Genomic DNA, 14,826 nt, shown 5'->3' on the forward strand with positions numbered 1-14,826 from the left:
AGATTGCTTTGACTTGACTTGACTTGAACACTTCTAAATGATGCAGAGGATAGTAGAAAGTTCAACCAGAGTCATTAGTGTCTGAAGTACAAAGAGAAAGTGGACTAAACACATCTAACTAAAGAAATATCCTGTCCAAACTGGATATATGGCAACTTAATCATGACTTATGTAAATAATTGCCTTTTAAATCAGTTTTCTGTAGCGCTGCAGCTCTCACTCCCTCTGGCTCGGTGCCCAAGATGAGTGATTTGGTTCCGCTCCAAACCGACGGCAGCCCTGTGATCTTTCATTACAAGCTGCACCTCTACTACGTCAAACCCTGCAGCCACAGTCACAGCTCCAGAAATCTCACCAACATATGGAGTGTTCCCAGAGCTGTCAAAAAAACCTGCTTATACTTCCAAGTCACAGCAAAATGAAATATGAACACCTGCGTAGCTTGTTACGTCTGTGAAAATCACACAGATTTGACAACAGATAGAAGAAGTGCTGCTTCACTGTGTCGCAAAGTCTCGTCAGACGCTTAAATAAATCTCTGGCAGCTTAAGTACAAAAAGGGAAGACGAAGGAGACAGAGACTGATGACAACAAGAACAGATGTCTTTTAAATGGGTTAGGGACGAGATTGAATTATTGCAAAATAGATTGTGCTACATAACGGCTGTGGATTTAGGTGGATTTATTGGGGGGAAAAAGAGACAGACAGAGCTGCGCTTTATGCTGATCTGTTGTGTGAACAATATGAAGTAAGAAAAACGAATTTGCCTAAATTCAAAACAGTAATAATTGATTCCTCAAATTTAAAATGACATACAGAATATTTTAGCACTTGATGCTGAATACAGAAAGTCTAAGGAAATTAATCAGTGATGTCAAAATAACTGTGGGAGATAGCACAATCATTATTTTCTTTTCCCAAGAAAAAAAGAAATCTATGATCTCAAGCAAAATGTTCTTAATTATAATCAGCAATAAATTGCTATTTTTTGAAATAATACACACATTCGCTCCAGCTTTTCTTTGTGAATGTGAATGACAGGAAAGACTTCAATGATGGAAAATTTAATTACTGATTAAATTGTCAATTTATAACATATTCAGACCTTTTACTTTGTCTGCTTTAGTAAAAAAAAGTGTTTGAGACAGTTTAAATGCATGAAAGAAAGAAAGAAAGAAATAGTTACAAACAAATAGGAGTCACATGCTCACCCTGGCGAAGTGCTCGGGGTCTCTCAGAAAGACAGTCCTCTCCTTAGCAATGCTGTTGCTATGGTAGAACTCCACCAGCTCGTTGAGCGAGGAAAAGACCTCGTCCCACACGTAGTACTGACAGCAGCGATCCTGCAGCACCTTGAAATGCTGAACATGATCCCCATAACTGCAAAAGAAACACAGAAGGAGAAGTTTAACATGATTTCTCACCTTAAATGAGCAGCTGTCGTGAGTTGTTATAGAATGACAATTAATACCAATCACTAAATCACAGATGTTAAAATACAAACTCCTAACTCACTGGTCCTGCTTCAACCTCATAATAAAACTTTTAATATCTGTTTGACCATATAAAATGAAATAGAAGTATGCCACTGCAGCAGCAGATGGGTGGATACTTTAGGAGAAACTGTCCAGTATATATAGTAGCCGTGCCATGGCATGAGTGGTGTGTGCGGTGAAGTAGCATCTGTCTTGAGCATGTTGTTGCAACCTCACAATGATTAGCACCAGTGGGGACATAATCATCTTTCCTGGGTCATCAGTGTTTTTTTGCACACAATCAATTTGGACCAGCTTTGGGTTGATACCAACAGTCTTGGCCTTTAGTCCTCAAAGCCTCCCCTTTAACTCCACAGCTGTCAGCTGTTGGGGCTGGCGTGCATTCAGTGCTGTCTTCTTCATTTTGTCTCCTCAAAAAACACACTGGAGTCACCACTCATTTCTTATTTTATTTTATTTCAATTAAATTCTTTTTAACCATGAGAGATGAGACGACATAAAACACACAAAACAAGAGTGGACAAATTCAACATTCGTCTTTTCGTGCAACCGGGCTGTATGAAGAGAAAACCCACATTGATGCAAATTCTAAATCAATGTAATTAGTAGAGAATGGAGGCAATTACTAGTAGAGGCTTTTTTTATTGTGTGTGAGTAATATTTTGGAATTAAATGAGCAGACAATGACATTTATGTGGGCTACTCTGTGGGTCTGGGGGATTCTGTTTAAAGCAGATGATGTCAAACCAAATACCCATTTAGATGTGAATCATTTATAACACCATAATGTATTATATCACACGTGTATCATATCCTATTTTGATGAATACAGTGTTGATAAGAGAGTAAAATCATTTAGCGCAGCTCAAAATAAAGCCACATAATGGCACAAACAAAAATAGCCACAGTGTTGTAGTGTTTGCCTTGTTGTTGTGATTAAAAGAGTTTGGCCAGTATTTATTGGCAATCATACCTGCTCCCCTATCCTGCTCTGTGCTGGTTGCTAAGTAACTTGCCAGCTTTATCTTTAGAAATCTGGACACCTCACCGTGATCACACGGTTATATAACTGCATCCAATACGCAGCGGAAGTCAATGCAACTCCCCCATATTTCTAAACACATCACACAAGTAGGTGTGTGGGGGGCTTATGTTAATGATGGTTAAATCTCTTTTGTTTGGGGAAAAAGATAACGCCGTAGAGGAAACAGCGTTCTTTTTTTTGTGACATCGTTGGTTTCTATTAAAATAAAGCATATTCTTCCTATGAATGACACACCCCGCTCCAGAATATATGATTTAAACTCAGCGAACTCCTCCTCTATCTAGTCCGACTGGCGCCGCTCCAAGCTGGGAGAAAGTAAATGAGCGTCGGCTTGTTTCAGGCAGAATTCCTTTCTCTATTCAGACGCTGAGCTCCATGAACAAGCGGGGCTGACTCCCCGATGACTGGATGGCATTCAGCTACACCTCCACCCTGCCCTTCTTTCTCTGCCTTCTCCGTTTCACCCTCTGTGCCCTCGTTTCCCTCTTCTCACCCTCCGTCAGTCTCCCAAAAATAATGATGAAATTGTAGTGTTTTGAGATGAAAACATTAATTCAAGCCAAATGTAAAGTTTTTTGGTACTTATTTTTGGATTGACACTGTACCAGCCTTTGTGGTCTTTGAACAGTGACTCATTCTGTCTGTCTTTTCCTTTGCCTTTGGGTCTGTATTCCTCTCTGTGTTGCTCTCCCTCTTCTCTATTATCTGACTTCTATCTAACTTTTCCCTCCCTATCGCAGCTCCTCTTGTTATCTGCTCCAGTCTGTCTCCGTCGCCCTCTCTATCCCTCCACTGACTCACACACACCAAACTGTGATCTTCTCTGTGAATGATCTCTTTCAGCCCCGTCACTGTCCCCAGTCGTCTGACGCCATCTGCTGCGCCCTACTGGTTGGGCTTTGTTACTGCCGCCAGCTGTGCAGCTGTTTGTCTGCAGCGAGACAAAACATTGGTACCTGGGTCAGCACCCTCACCGGATAGGAGAGTGGATGACAAAGAATGAATAAGGAGAGTTTAGATTGTGTGGAGGTGGAGATTAAAGACAGGATGTAGGCAGGTCAAGGACTTTCCCTTTAGGGGATTCACAACAATGTAATGTAGAATGAAACACACCAAGTACACAGAAGGAAGGAAACGGGAAACAAGACTTCATTTTGAGCTCTGCTGTAGCCTGTTCACCACATCTAGTTTATATTTCCTGCAGCTGTTATGTAATAGTAACAATGCCATGTCCAACATGCGTTTTTTGTTTGTTTTGTGTCAATTTTAAAGTGCAAAAAATTCCCTATCAAACCCAGTTTATATTTATCTGTTGTACTGACTTACAAAACTGCTCCAGATAAAAAAAACATGAGTATACAGCTTGACACCAGGGCTGCACAGTTAATCGAATATTAGTTAGTTCACAATTTTGGCTTCCCCCAATTAAATGAACATGATCGTTTGCGAGGTCGATGTTTAAAATTCGTGCTCTGCTCAAAGAAAACTCCGCTGCATATCAAATCAAGTGCTTCCTAAACTAACAGCCAGCCACCAGGGGTTTGGGCTTCACTTTTGGGGAGCTGTCATGCCGCATCCGTGCGCACCCTGCAGTGGCAGCCCATGAAAATCTTTCCTGATTGTCGTGGCTGTACTGTATATTACTCGTTTTGCCGTCTGCTCTCGATTGTATAAAAAATACACTGAATTAAGGTGAAGAATAACCTTATTTGAAGTCTTGGTAATTAGCAGGAATGTAGCCAAGCACAACATGAAAGTGAAAGCGGCGCTCTGTTGATTTAATTTTGGGTAAAAAATGTTTGCAAAGATTTGTACATTAGCAGGAATGTGGCACAACATGGACGTGAAAGCTGGGTTCTGTTTATTTAAATGTGAAATTTTAATACAAATATTTTGTCCCTAAAATCAATGAATAATCGTGATAAATAATTGTAATCGTGATTATCATTTTGGCCATAATCGTGCAGCCCTTACTTGAAGGCAATGTTTATCAGGGGGTTAGCCATATTGGCTGGAAACTGGAGATTTCCATTTCCTCCGGTGGTTGTGTATACAGATTGACCTTAAGTAGAGGATAACATAATGCATGCAGCCACACACACACAAACTCTGGTATGAGAACTCTAATCTCACTCAATGCACAATGCGATAAAGATGAAATAGAAAGTTAGAAGGATGGATTAGCTGTTTTCAAGTTTTACAAGTTGGTTTTCACACGGTGCTAAAAGGAAAGTTTTTCCAGAAAATGGACAGATCTTTGGCAAACCAATGAATGTTAATATATGACAGATTTACATTGAAACTCTGCACGAGCTGCCATTATTTCAGACTGGCAGCTAGATGTATGACTGTATTATACAAGACATGAAAAAGACAAAAATCCCTCTCAAAAACTGATGTGACATATTTCATCTTGAATTGTGCACATCAAAATCTACATGTTGTGTCAGCAGAGAAAAATATCTAACTAAATATTCCTGCAGCGTCTCCGTACAGCTGACCAGAATCGCTTCAAATATTTATTGAACAACACTTAAACTACAACATCACATCTTCACGCTCAATTTGCCCTGCTGCACAAAACACCACTCCACCTCTATACCGCTGGAGTAAACGAATGCACTTCGTTCAATTTAAGAGCAAACCTTGGGACGATTACAGAAAACAATCATAATATTGAAATCCAAACCACCGCTTCATCCAACTGAACACCTTCTCAGGTGGAGATAAATTATAACACGTAAATTCCCAGTAGCTTATAGATCATTTATCAACTCCTACACACTATTATGAGGTCGTATGAACAATGGGAAGTTAATGATAGTGTTTTTACAAACTTCATTTGACTTTTGCTTATATTGGTGTGCGGTTTACATCATTACTGATGACTAAGAGGGCAACGAACACATTGTGGTAAACACAAACTCCCAATTTTTATGAACAGCTACCAGCAGTGGGTTGTAAAAGTGAACACTTTAAAGAGGAAGGAGAAGGAGGATGAGAGAGAACAGATGTAATGCTGCAGCTATATCAGTGTTAGGTGATGTCATGTAGACGTTTTTATTAATTATTACCCAGAGACATCAGGGAAGCAGCGTGCATAACACAGACAGCATCTGTCTCAACTTGATCACACACACACACACACACACACACACACACACACCAACACTCCAAGTGCCCTCTCATCTCCCTGATCCAGTGTAATTAAGGCCCACAGCGATAGCGAGATTATTTTCTTTTTCCAACTAAAAGGAAGCGGGTGAGAGAGAGATTAAGAGAGAATGAGAATGAGAATGAGAGAAAATGAAATAGATGTAGAGATAGAAATGCACAGAGAGATATATACTGTAGATGAGGACAGAGGTTATTTATAAACTTTTACTCTCTGCCAGCACAATTTAAGATGCGTGAAGGTCATCCGTCCGTCTTTTCGCTCGACTTTCTCTCCATCAATCTGGTCTCACTTCCCTGTTCTCTCATCCTGCCAACCCCCCTTCTCTAATCTGCTGTTCGGTTTCTAAACCGCTGCAGATGTCTGGAATACTTCACACAGCCGCTCTGACACCTCCAGCTGTCAATTTAACTCTGTGTGACTGTGTGTGTGTGTGTGTGTGTGTGTGTGTGTCAGTAACTGATGGTCGTGTCAAGGAGTTATCAGAGTGTGTGTCAGCCCATGTGCTTTCTGCAAAATCACCGATTACATCAGCTGTGTCTGTCGGTGCGAGTATATCGTTATCTCATGTATCATAAACTGAGCGTATATAGTGTGCATGGGTGTGATTTTGTAAAAGTGTGTGTAAGTGAGTGAGAGGTTTCAGCTCGTCCTGCAGCGTCAGTAAATATTCGCCATCACCTGTTTTGATCGATGGTTGAGGATAGAGGGAGGTAGTGTGTGTGTGAAGGTGCAAAGATGGAAGGGAAGAATGATAAAAGACGTTTGGTGGAGAGGGAGGCAATTTAGTCCAAAGTGTGTTGACGTTTCAGTAAGGAGCCTTTCAGATGGAGATGATATGGGCCTGAGTCAGTTATCTTCATAAATAAAACAACCACCAAACACTGATTATACCATAGACTGTATATAAAGATGGACGACGCGTCTCCACTTCCTCCCACTGAGCAGAAGTGAAGCCAAAATATCGTGGATACAGGAGCTGAAATTTTTAGATTTTGACGTCATTTGGAGCCAGAGTCTGCGCAGTGGTGATCGGGCGATGGAGCCACGGTATCGAGGGTCACCTGCCCGAACCAACCGCAGCTTGTCAGCGAGAGAGACTCACAGCTGCCGATCATGACGTCTCACCCCCTTGTTATGGCATCAAATAACTAATTAAAGCCAAACTTGTCCGAAAAATGAACACTTGTACATACATCGGCGTGATAGGAACTACCTAAAATGACAGAAACCATCTTTTTGAAAACTGTATTTGACGTGTACTTTGAATTTTTAGTTTGGCCCATGTCCCGTCAGCTAACATGGAGGGGGCGGGACTTATAAGCTATGCTGCAGCCAGCCACCAGGGGGCAATCGAGTTGTTTTGGCTTCACTTTTGGGGAGCTGTCATGTCATCCATCTTTATATCTCTATGGATTATACTTAGAAAAGCACAAATTCGTTTTTTGCTTGTGAAAATATAACTTGAATCATTTTCACGCTTAATACCATGAATTTAAACCATGTAGTCATTTGTTTTGGCCTGAAAATTCATATAAGGTGAAATGATTGGTTCAGACGAGAGCTGTTGTCATTGGTTGAGATACATTTCAGCAGGCGGAGCCCATAGCAGTAACTGGCTATAAATGAATTCCTGTAATAAATATAGATTTATAGTTATATAATCTCAGAGCCAGAGATGCTTCAAGGAAAGAAATAATGTAATCGGTTTAGTTAAATCTCAACAGTGCCACAGCTTTTCTAGCTTAGTAACATTAGGCTAACAAACCCTCAGGCTAGGCTTAAGCTACAGAGGTAAATGACTTAAGCGAGGCAAAAATGTACTACTGACTTGAAGCACTTTTGCAGTCTCGTTCAACATTACAAAATGACATTTTCTACTTTACTTATCCTGCCAAGCTGACTTTCCAAGTTCAGACTTGCCAAACCAGCCTATAGCGATTTGGATACGCTAGTTAGCAATGCGACATTCTAATATTTTATATTTGTCAACATGCAAACCCTGTGAAAACAGCTTACACATTTTTTTAGGCTGCTGTATATGGTAAATTCTTAAAGAAATAGTTTGACACTTTGTGAATTGTCCCTGTTTCCAGTCTTTGCGCTAAGCTAAGCTAACCTGCTGCTAGCTTTGTATTTAGCGTACAGACACGAGAGTGATAGGCTATCAGTCGGCTTATCTAACTCCGCAACAAAAAGCGAGTAAGATTATTTTAAATGGCAAACTATTCCTTTAAACTAGTCAAATGTTTTGCTATGGGGATGCAAATCAAACATTTTCTTAAAGCTACGTCTGTCTTTTCCCAAAATGTCAAACTCTTCCTTTAAGTTGGTATCATGTACTGCGATAAGAACTAGACTCAAACTAAAGTCTGTTATATGAAGACCTTTAAGGCTAAACAAAATCATGCACTGATGATTTTATGTTGTGATTGCTTTTTTAAAATAGGCCTACTGGGTGCTTTTACAAAACTTTTTATGAACCACTATGTCACTAGATCCAGAAGAGAAAAGGACACAGAGAAAAGTCAGAGGACAGAGTAAGGATAGAATAAAATGAGGAAAAAATGGAATAAAAAACAAACGGAGGAAAAGAAAGGAAGAGGCCCTCTGGAGGGTTTATTTCCCAAAGGACTGGCTGGTTTTATTTCAGCTCCACTGCCAATATGAGAAAACAGAAAAAGTTAAATCATGCACCCGCCATAAGCTCTTCCTCCTCCTGTCTGTTTTATCTGCAGCTGCTGCTCGCTCTTGCCCCCTGTCTCTCTTCATCTCTCGTTATATTCCCCCTTCTTCTCTCTATATCTCTCTGTATTTATGTCTCTGTCTCGCTCAAGTCTCTCTCAATTGTGTTTTGGTCACTGAACTGTGGTATTCAATTGGTGCCACTCAGGTGTGGTGTAAAGCAGTGAGAGCCTAACAGGACAATTGATAAAAAAAAAGGAGATCAGTGCACTTTTCTTTTGGTTCCAAAACTAGTAGCAGTGATTAAAATATAACAAAATAGAATAGAAATAATACTTTTTCTATGGTTTCTACAAATGTTGGCACAGATGTCGTCATTGGGGATATTTCCAAACCCTCCAGCACCCTTTCTGAGTGTAAGATGAGAAGATCGATACCATTCTTGACAGAGCCAGGCTAGCTGTTTCTACCTGTTTCCAATGTTTGTGCTAAATTAAGCTAATAAATTAGGTGTTGATCTTCCCATCTGACTCCATCAGAAATAAGAGTATTTCTCAAAAATGTCAACTATTGCTTCAGTGGCTTGGAGGTGCATAGATCAACTTTGAATTGAAAGGCGAATTTCACCTGAAGAAGAAATTGAAGCTAATTGCTGTCTGCATCGTATATTTATTCCCAAATGGTGTTACATAACTTTACTGACTCAATTCTCCACTCTGTCATGCAATTCTTTTCCACATTCCCCCCCCCCCCACATACATTTATTACTAAACTAAACTATTTCACTTTTATCTGAGGGTCATCAGAAAGTGATGACATTCATGGGACGCTGAACCTGCAGCGTGTTACTTAATGCTCAAAGAAGATTATGTATAGCTGTAAAATAAGCACAGCCTATAAAGGGTCAGTTCCCTTTATGCTTCCTCTTCGGAGTAATGGCCCTGATAAGAGAGTAATGATGACAAGGAAGCAGCTGAATGAATGGCCCGATTCAGCAGTTTGGCTGTATGAGCCATCATCAGCCACTGGCAGCATGAGTCGGTGATATCTGAGGCCCTGTCAAAAATGGTGGCATCCGTTCCACACTGAAGTGCAACAACAACCATAGAGACACACGGCAATGAAAGCAACAGTTTTCCCTTTTTTTCACAGTAGGAGATGCTGCTGGGTGGCCGGGAGGATTTTTACTGTGGCTGAAAATGTTGCCGTAAAGTGGACATAAGGTTAAGAAAACAGACGTTTCAAATATATCTATTAGGGCTGTCAAAGTTAACGCGATAATAACGGGTTAACGCAAATTTGTTTTAATGCCACTCATTTCTTTAACGGAACTTGCGATCTTTAGGTTGTAGCGGGCTCAGTTTTAAAGCTAGAGTGAAGATACTGGCATCGCAAAGGAGGCTAAATAACGCTGGAAACTTGCACTTAATTTTGGCAGAGAAAAACTGGCATGTCCATTTTCAAAGGGGTCCCTTGACCTCTGACCTCAAGATATGTGAATGAAAATGGGTTCTATGGGTACCCACGAGTCTCCCCTTTACATACATGCCCACTTTATGATAATCACATGCAGTTTGGGGCAAGTCATAGTCAAGTCAGTACACTGACACACTGACAGCTGTTGTTGCCTGTTGGGCTGCAGTTTGCCATGTTATGAGTTGAGCATATTTCTTATGCTAAATGCAGTACCTGTGAGGGTTTCTGGACAATATTTGTCATTGTTTTGTGTTGTTAATTGATTTCCAGTAATAAATATATACATACATTTTCATAAAGCAGCATATTTGCCCACTCCCATGTTGATAAAAGTATTAAATACTTGACAAATCTCCCTCTAAGGTACATTTTGAACAGATAAAAAAAATGTGTGATTAATTTGCGATTAATCGCGATTAACTATGGACAATCATGCTATTAACTGCAATTAAATATGAATCGATTGACAGCCCTAGTATCTATCTAAGTTGTTAACAGACATTTGTATAAAACAAAGGCCACAGGAAAATCAAGTGTTGTGTGTGTATGTGTGTGTGTGTTTGTGTGTATGCGTGGGCTGACCACCATACAGTTCAAATAACAATGTGTCAAAAGCACATGTAGGACTGTGCTGGGGTGAAGCAGCCTTGAACTCTATCACCCGACGAGACATCCAGCCATCAAAAAGAAAGTGGTGTCTGCTCTTACAGTTCGACTGAAAGAAAATACAAAAAAAATAAACATTTAGTACTGTTTGAAGGAGAAAATGAAGCCCAAGCCCTTGATAAACAAAATGACCACACAACTGAAATAATTGTGTTGCAGCTATATTGTTATATAATATTGTGTTGTTTAGATTATTCTCGGTTGTATCCGTTTTCCCCCCCAATGTGCACCGTCTGCTTACAGATTTCCTAGAGTGTCTTTTGATGACTCACAGAGACGGCTGTTGCGTTCAGCTGTGAGTTTTATGTGTAGGTGGAAGGACTGATATTGATAGTGATTGTGGCAGAGTGTGAACAAGGAAGTGAGATTTTCCATTTGAGAAAAAGTGAAAGTTATGTCCCTTGTCAGCGAGAGTCTGAAAAATACCCAACCAACAAAAAAACACAAATGCAACATGCTGCCTTTTAACTATGCTGATGTACCTCGGCTCTGTTTCTTCAGACGTTTCTTCAAACTACATCTATATTACAGCACTGTGGAAGACTCAGAAAAGACAAAAACACATCCTTTGGGTGAATCTGCTGCTGCTGAGTCAAAGAGATCTGTGAAAGCCCAGCTAAGCAAAATGGATTCCTCATCTCTCTCTATAAAAGTCTAGGTTGGCATCACTTTGCTCCACTTTCCAAAAATAAGCTACTAAATAACCCATTGGGACAGTTTCACTGGCATAGTCTGAAGCTATAGTCCCCAGCCACGTATTCTTTCGTAAGCACCTTATCTGAAAGTATTGTGAACAGAAACTGTACTTAAAGAAAATCCCCTCCAGTCCGTTTTTGGACGATAAATCTCTCAAAAAGCTTTTATGACAATGAAGATTGATCACATTAAAGATCCCCAGTCAGAATCGCTGTTGAAGATTCGTCCTTGTTATATTTTTTGAAAGGTTTTAGAAACTTGCGGGACGTTTGCATTCTACATCGTCAGCTATTTTATTGGCTACTTCCTAGGGATGTAAGAAAATATGGATACACTTGAGTATCGCGATAGTATGTTGATATTATTATGTTGTGTTGATTTTAATTAATAGTTTACATGCAAAGATTCGTATCAGACAGTGGTTCATTTTGTGTTGTGTTTTGATGTTAAAGTAAACTTTTTTTTATTCAGATTTTATGCATATGGCAGCGTGTTCTTTATACTACCAGTTTTCCTAAAATTACATTTAAAAAATTGCAATATATCTCCTTGCTTAGAGTATCGCAATATATTGCAATATATTGAATTGTAACCCCTGTTTCATGATATGTATTGTATCGCCAGATTCTTGCCAATACACAGCCCTCCAGTATATTCTTATACAATCAGTAAGCCTACAAATAAATACATAGATAATTAAAAGATTGATTTAATTCAATCACTGCCCAATGAAAACCATGTATCTTCAAATTTGGTGATTAAAGTTGAGGATTAAGTATTCCTTTATGGCTTGAGAAACTGATCCTACCTCTTTGGCTGAAGAAAGCTTTTGAAACCTGTTAATTACCTGATTATCTGAAAATTGCATCATCACCCAGACCTCAGTATTTGTAAAACCCTGGCTATGGCCTGATCCCCAGTGTGCATTTCTCATAATAGGATTGGATTGGATTGATAAACCAGGCTGCTATGTTCCATAACCCATTAACAGCTTTCTGATGCTTCATTACTTTTTTTTTCTAGTTGGAAATGAAGCCTGAGAAATGCAACTCCTGAACTAATTACCACAAAACGACATGTCATGGTGTGGTTTGTATATCTTACGAAAAGTTATTTCTCATTTTTCATGCGTTTTCATACGAATGTCCAGCAACACGTGTCAATTTCTGCTTGTTACATGCATGCAGTCTTTTCAAAATAAACTTCTGTCTGCACAGGAAACAACTTCCTAACAAAACTACTTAGTAAGGTTTAGGAAAATATCGACTTGGTTAGGTTTAGGCAACAAAACTGCTTAGTTAGGTTTAGAAAAAGATCACGGTTTTGGTTAAAATAACTACGGAAGTGGCGTAACTTAAGTATGGAAGTTAAATCACAAATAATACACTGTGACTTCACCTCCTCCCTACATGGTGTTTATACAACCTAGTTCATTACGTGGATTACATACTCATTGATTTCGTGGGATACAAACAAATTACAGTGCATTACTTTTCGTAGGTTTTGCTTCGAACACTGTATGAGAACAACCTGCATAGTGACACCGAATCCAAACATCCTTACACCATGGAATACTTCCATAATGGACTTAAAGGTGCATTAATGCCGATGAGAATGAATCACGGGGCCTCTCCTTGACTTTAAAGTGACAATTAAAACTTTTCATCACAACCAAATTATCCAAGTAAGGGATATTATACAGCGATGCCGGTCATTGTTCAGTCAAACCCCGACAGGGCGACGCATGGAGGGGTCTGAAGGGGTTTACTTTACAACAATGACTCCCTAGTTGTACATTATCCCGTTTATTACAAAGCTACTTACTAAAGAAATTCCTAATTTGACACTAAAACGGTCCGCCAGAACTGTGCCTATAGCAACGGCCTGTTATACATAGCAACGGTCTGCTATAAAGAACTAACAGACACCGTGATTGACCAATCAGAAGGGAGTATTCGACAAAGCCGTGGAATAAGTAATAATAACTGGAGGGGAAACTGACCCTAAGATGTTCATTTCAATGAAAACACCACATATTTATATTTTAACGTTATACCACATTCACAGTGTTGCATAAATGATCTCTAACTTCACCAGCAGGTTTTCAGTAAATTAAAGGATCAAAGTCCCTTTTTGGCTTCGTTCATTTGTGGCTGTGAAAGTGGATCTGATTTTCACGGACTGACGTCAAAGCCGGACTGAGCTGAGCCGGGGCCGAAGTATCCACAGTTACTGCTGTCAGGACGTCTCCTCTGACAGGGGAGCTGTCAGCACACAACGACCACACACACACACACACACACACACACACACACATACACACTCTAACACACTCACACCTGACCCATTTTTCGAGCTGCTACACCATCCAACAACAACAGCCAGAGAGGCATCAACAAACAGCCCAAAAAAACCAAAACAAGTAGCATCAAAATCCTCTCTGTCCCCCCTCGGCAAACCTGTTTTACACACAGCACCTCCCTTCTTTCTTTTTCCCTTTCGATTCCCTTAATGCAGGCGTCTTCCTTAATGCTTCCAGAGGCCTGTTCTAAATCCACTGGAAGAGAGACATCATACCCAAAACAACCCACAAATCCGACTCTTGACTCTGACTTGAGCCAGTTCATCTTAAAGCCCAGAGAACAGCCAACCCTTACCTCCAGGTCTGACCTCAAGTGCCAAAATTCAGACTACAGATCCCCCCCCACACACACACATCCAATATCCTCATAGCCCTCTGGAGCACAGCACCAAGCCTCAGCTGCATCCCTGACCGCCATCCCCCCGACACGACAACCAATCGGCCCCATCAGCAGCTCCAGATGCCGCGGTGTGCCAGACAGGATTAGCTCACATCAGGCCAGAGGGGTTGCAGATCCTCTTACTCTCCTCCCCACACCTTATCCTCTAAAACCCCCCTCCTCTGCCTGCTCCTCTGATCCCCGGCCACCGACAAAAAGGCTACATGCACAGACTGAAAAATGTGATTAGTGATCAAACAAGAGACAACTACGCTGCATGAGCAGGGATATGGGCATACAGTATATGTGTGCATAAATCTGCTAATTGAATTAGATGGCTTTAGGAGAGATGGATTGAAACTTTAATGTTCCCTGTGGAAAAAACAGGGCGGTTGCAGTAATAAGAGGAAGCATGGAGAATAGGAATAACATGTAGAAGAATTAGACTGTCAAAGTTAACGCGATAACGCGTTAATGCAAATTAGTTTTAACGCCACTGATTTCTTTAACGCAATCAATCTTTCTGAGGTTGTAGCGGGCTCAGCTTTAAAGCATAAAGATATTGCAATCGTATGAAACTACAAAACCTAAGGAATCCATTGGTACCAACCATGTCATACTAGCTTGTCATGAAGGAGGTTAAATAACGCTCCAAACGTGCGCTAAATTTTGGTGAGGTCAGAGGTCAAGGCACCCCTTTGAAACTGGCATCGCCATTTTCAAAGGGGTGCCTTGCCCTCTGACCTCAAGATATGTGAATGAATATGGGTTCTATGGGTACCCACGAGTCTCCCTCTCAAGTCATAGTCAAGTCAGCACACTGACGGCTGTTATTGCCTGTTGGA

General features: G+C 40.4%; 1 protein-coding gene across 1 annotated transcript in view; it reads right to left on the minus strand.

Annotated features, from left to right (window-relative positions):
* grapa (GRB2 related adaptor protein a) overlaps nucleotides 1-14,826 on the minus strand; it is a 35,963-nt gene that overhangs the window by 12,823 nt on the left and 8,314 nt on the right. Inside the window, exon 4 of the mRNA XM_074655225.1 lies at nucleotides 1,213-1,381. Within this exon, the coding sequence (XP_074511326.1) occupies nucleotides 1,213-1,381 (169 nt within the window). The remainder of the gene's footprint in view (nucleotides 1-1,212; nucleotides 1,382-14,826) is intronic.

Source organism: Sebastes fasciatus, chromosome 13 (assembly GCF_043250625.1).
Source record: "Sebastes fasciatus isolate fSebFas1 chromosome 13, fSebFas1.pri, whole genome shotgun sequence".
NCBI lineage: Eukaryota > Metazoa > Chordata > Actinopteri > Perciformes > Sebastidae > Sebastes > Sebastes fasciatus.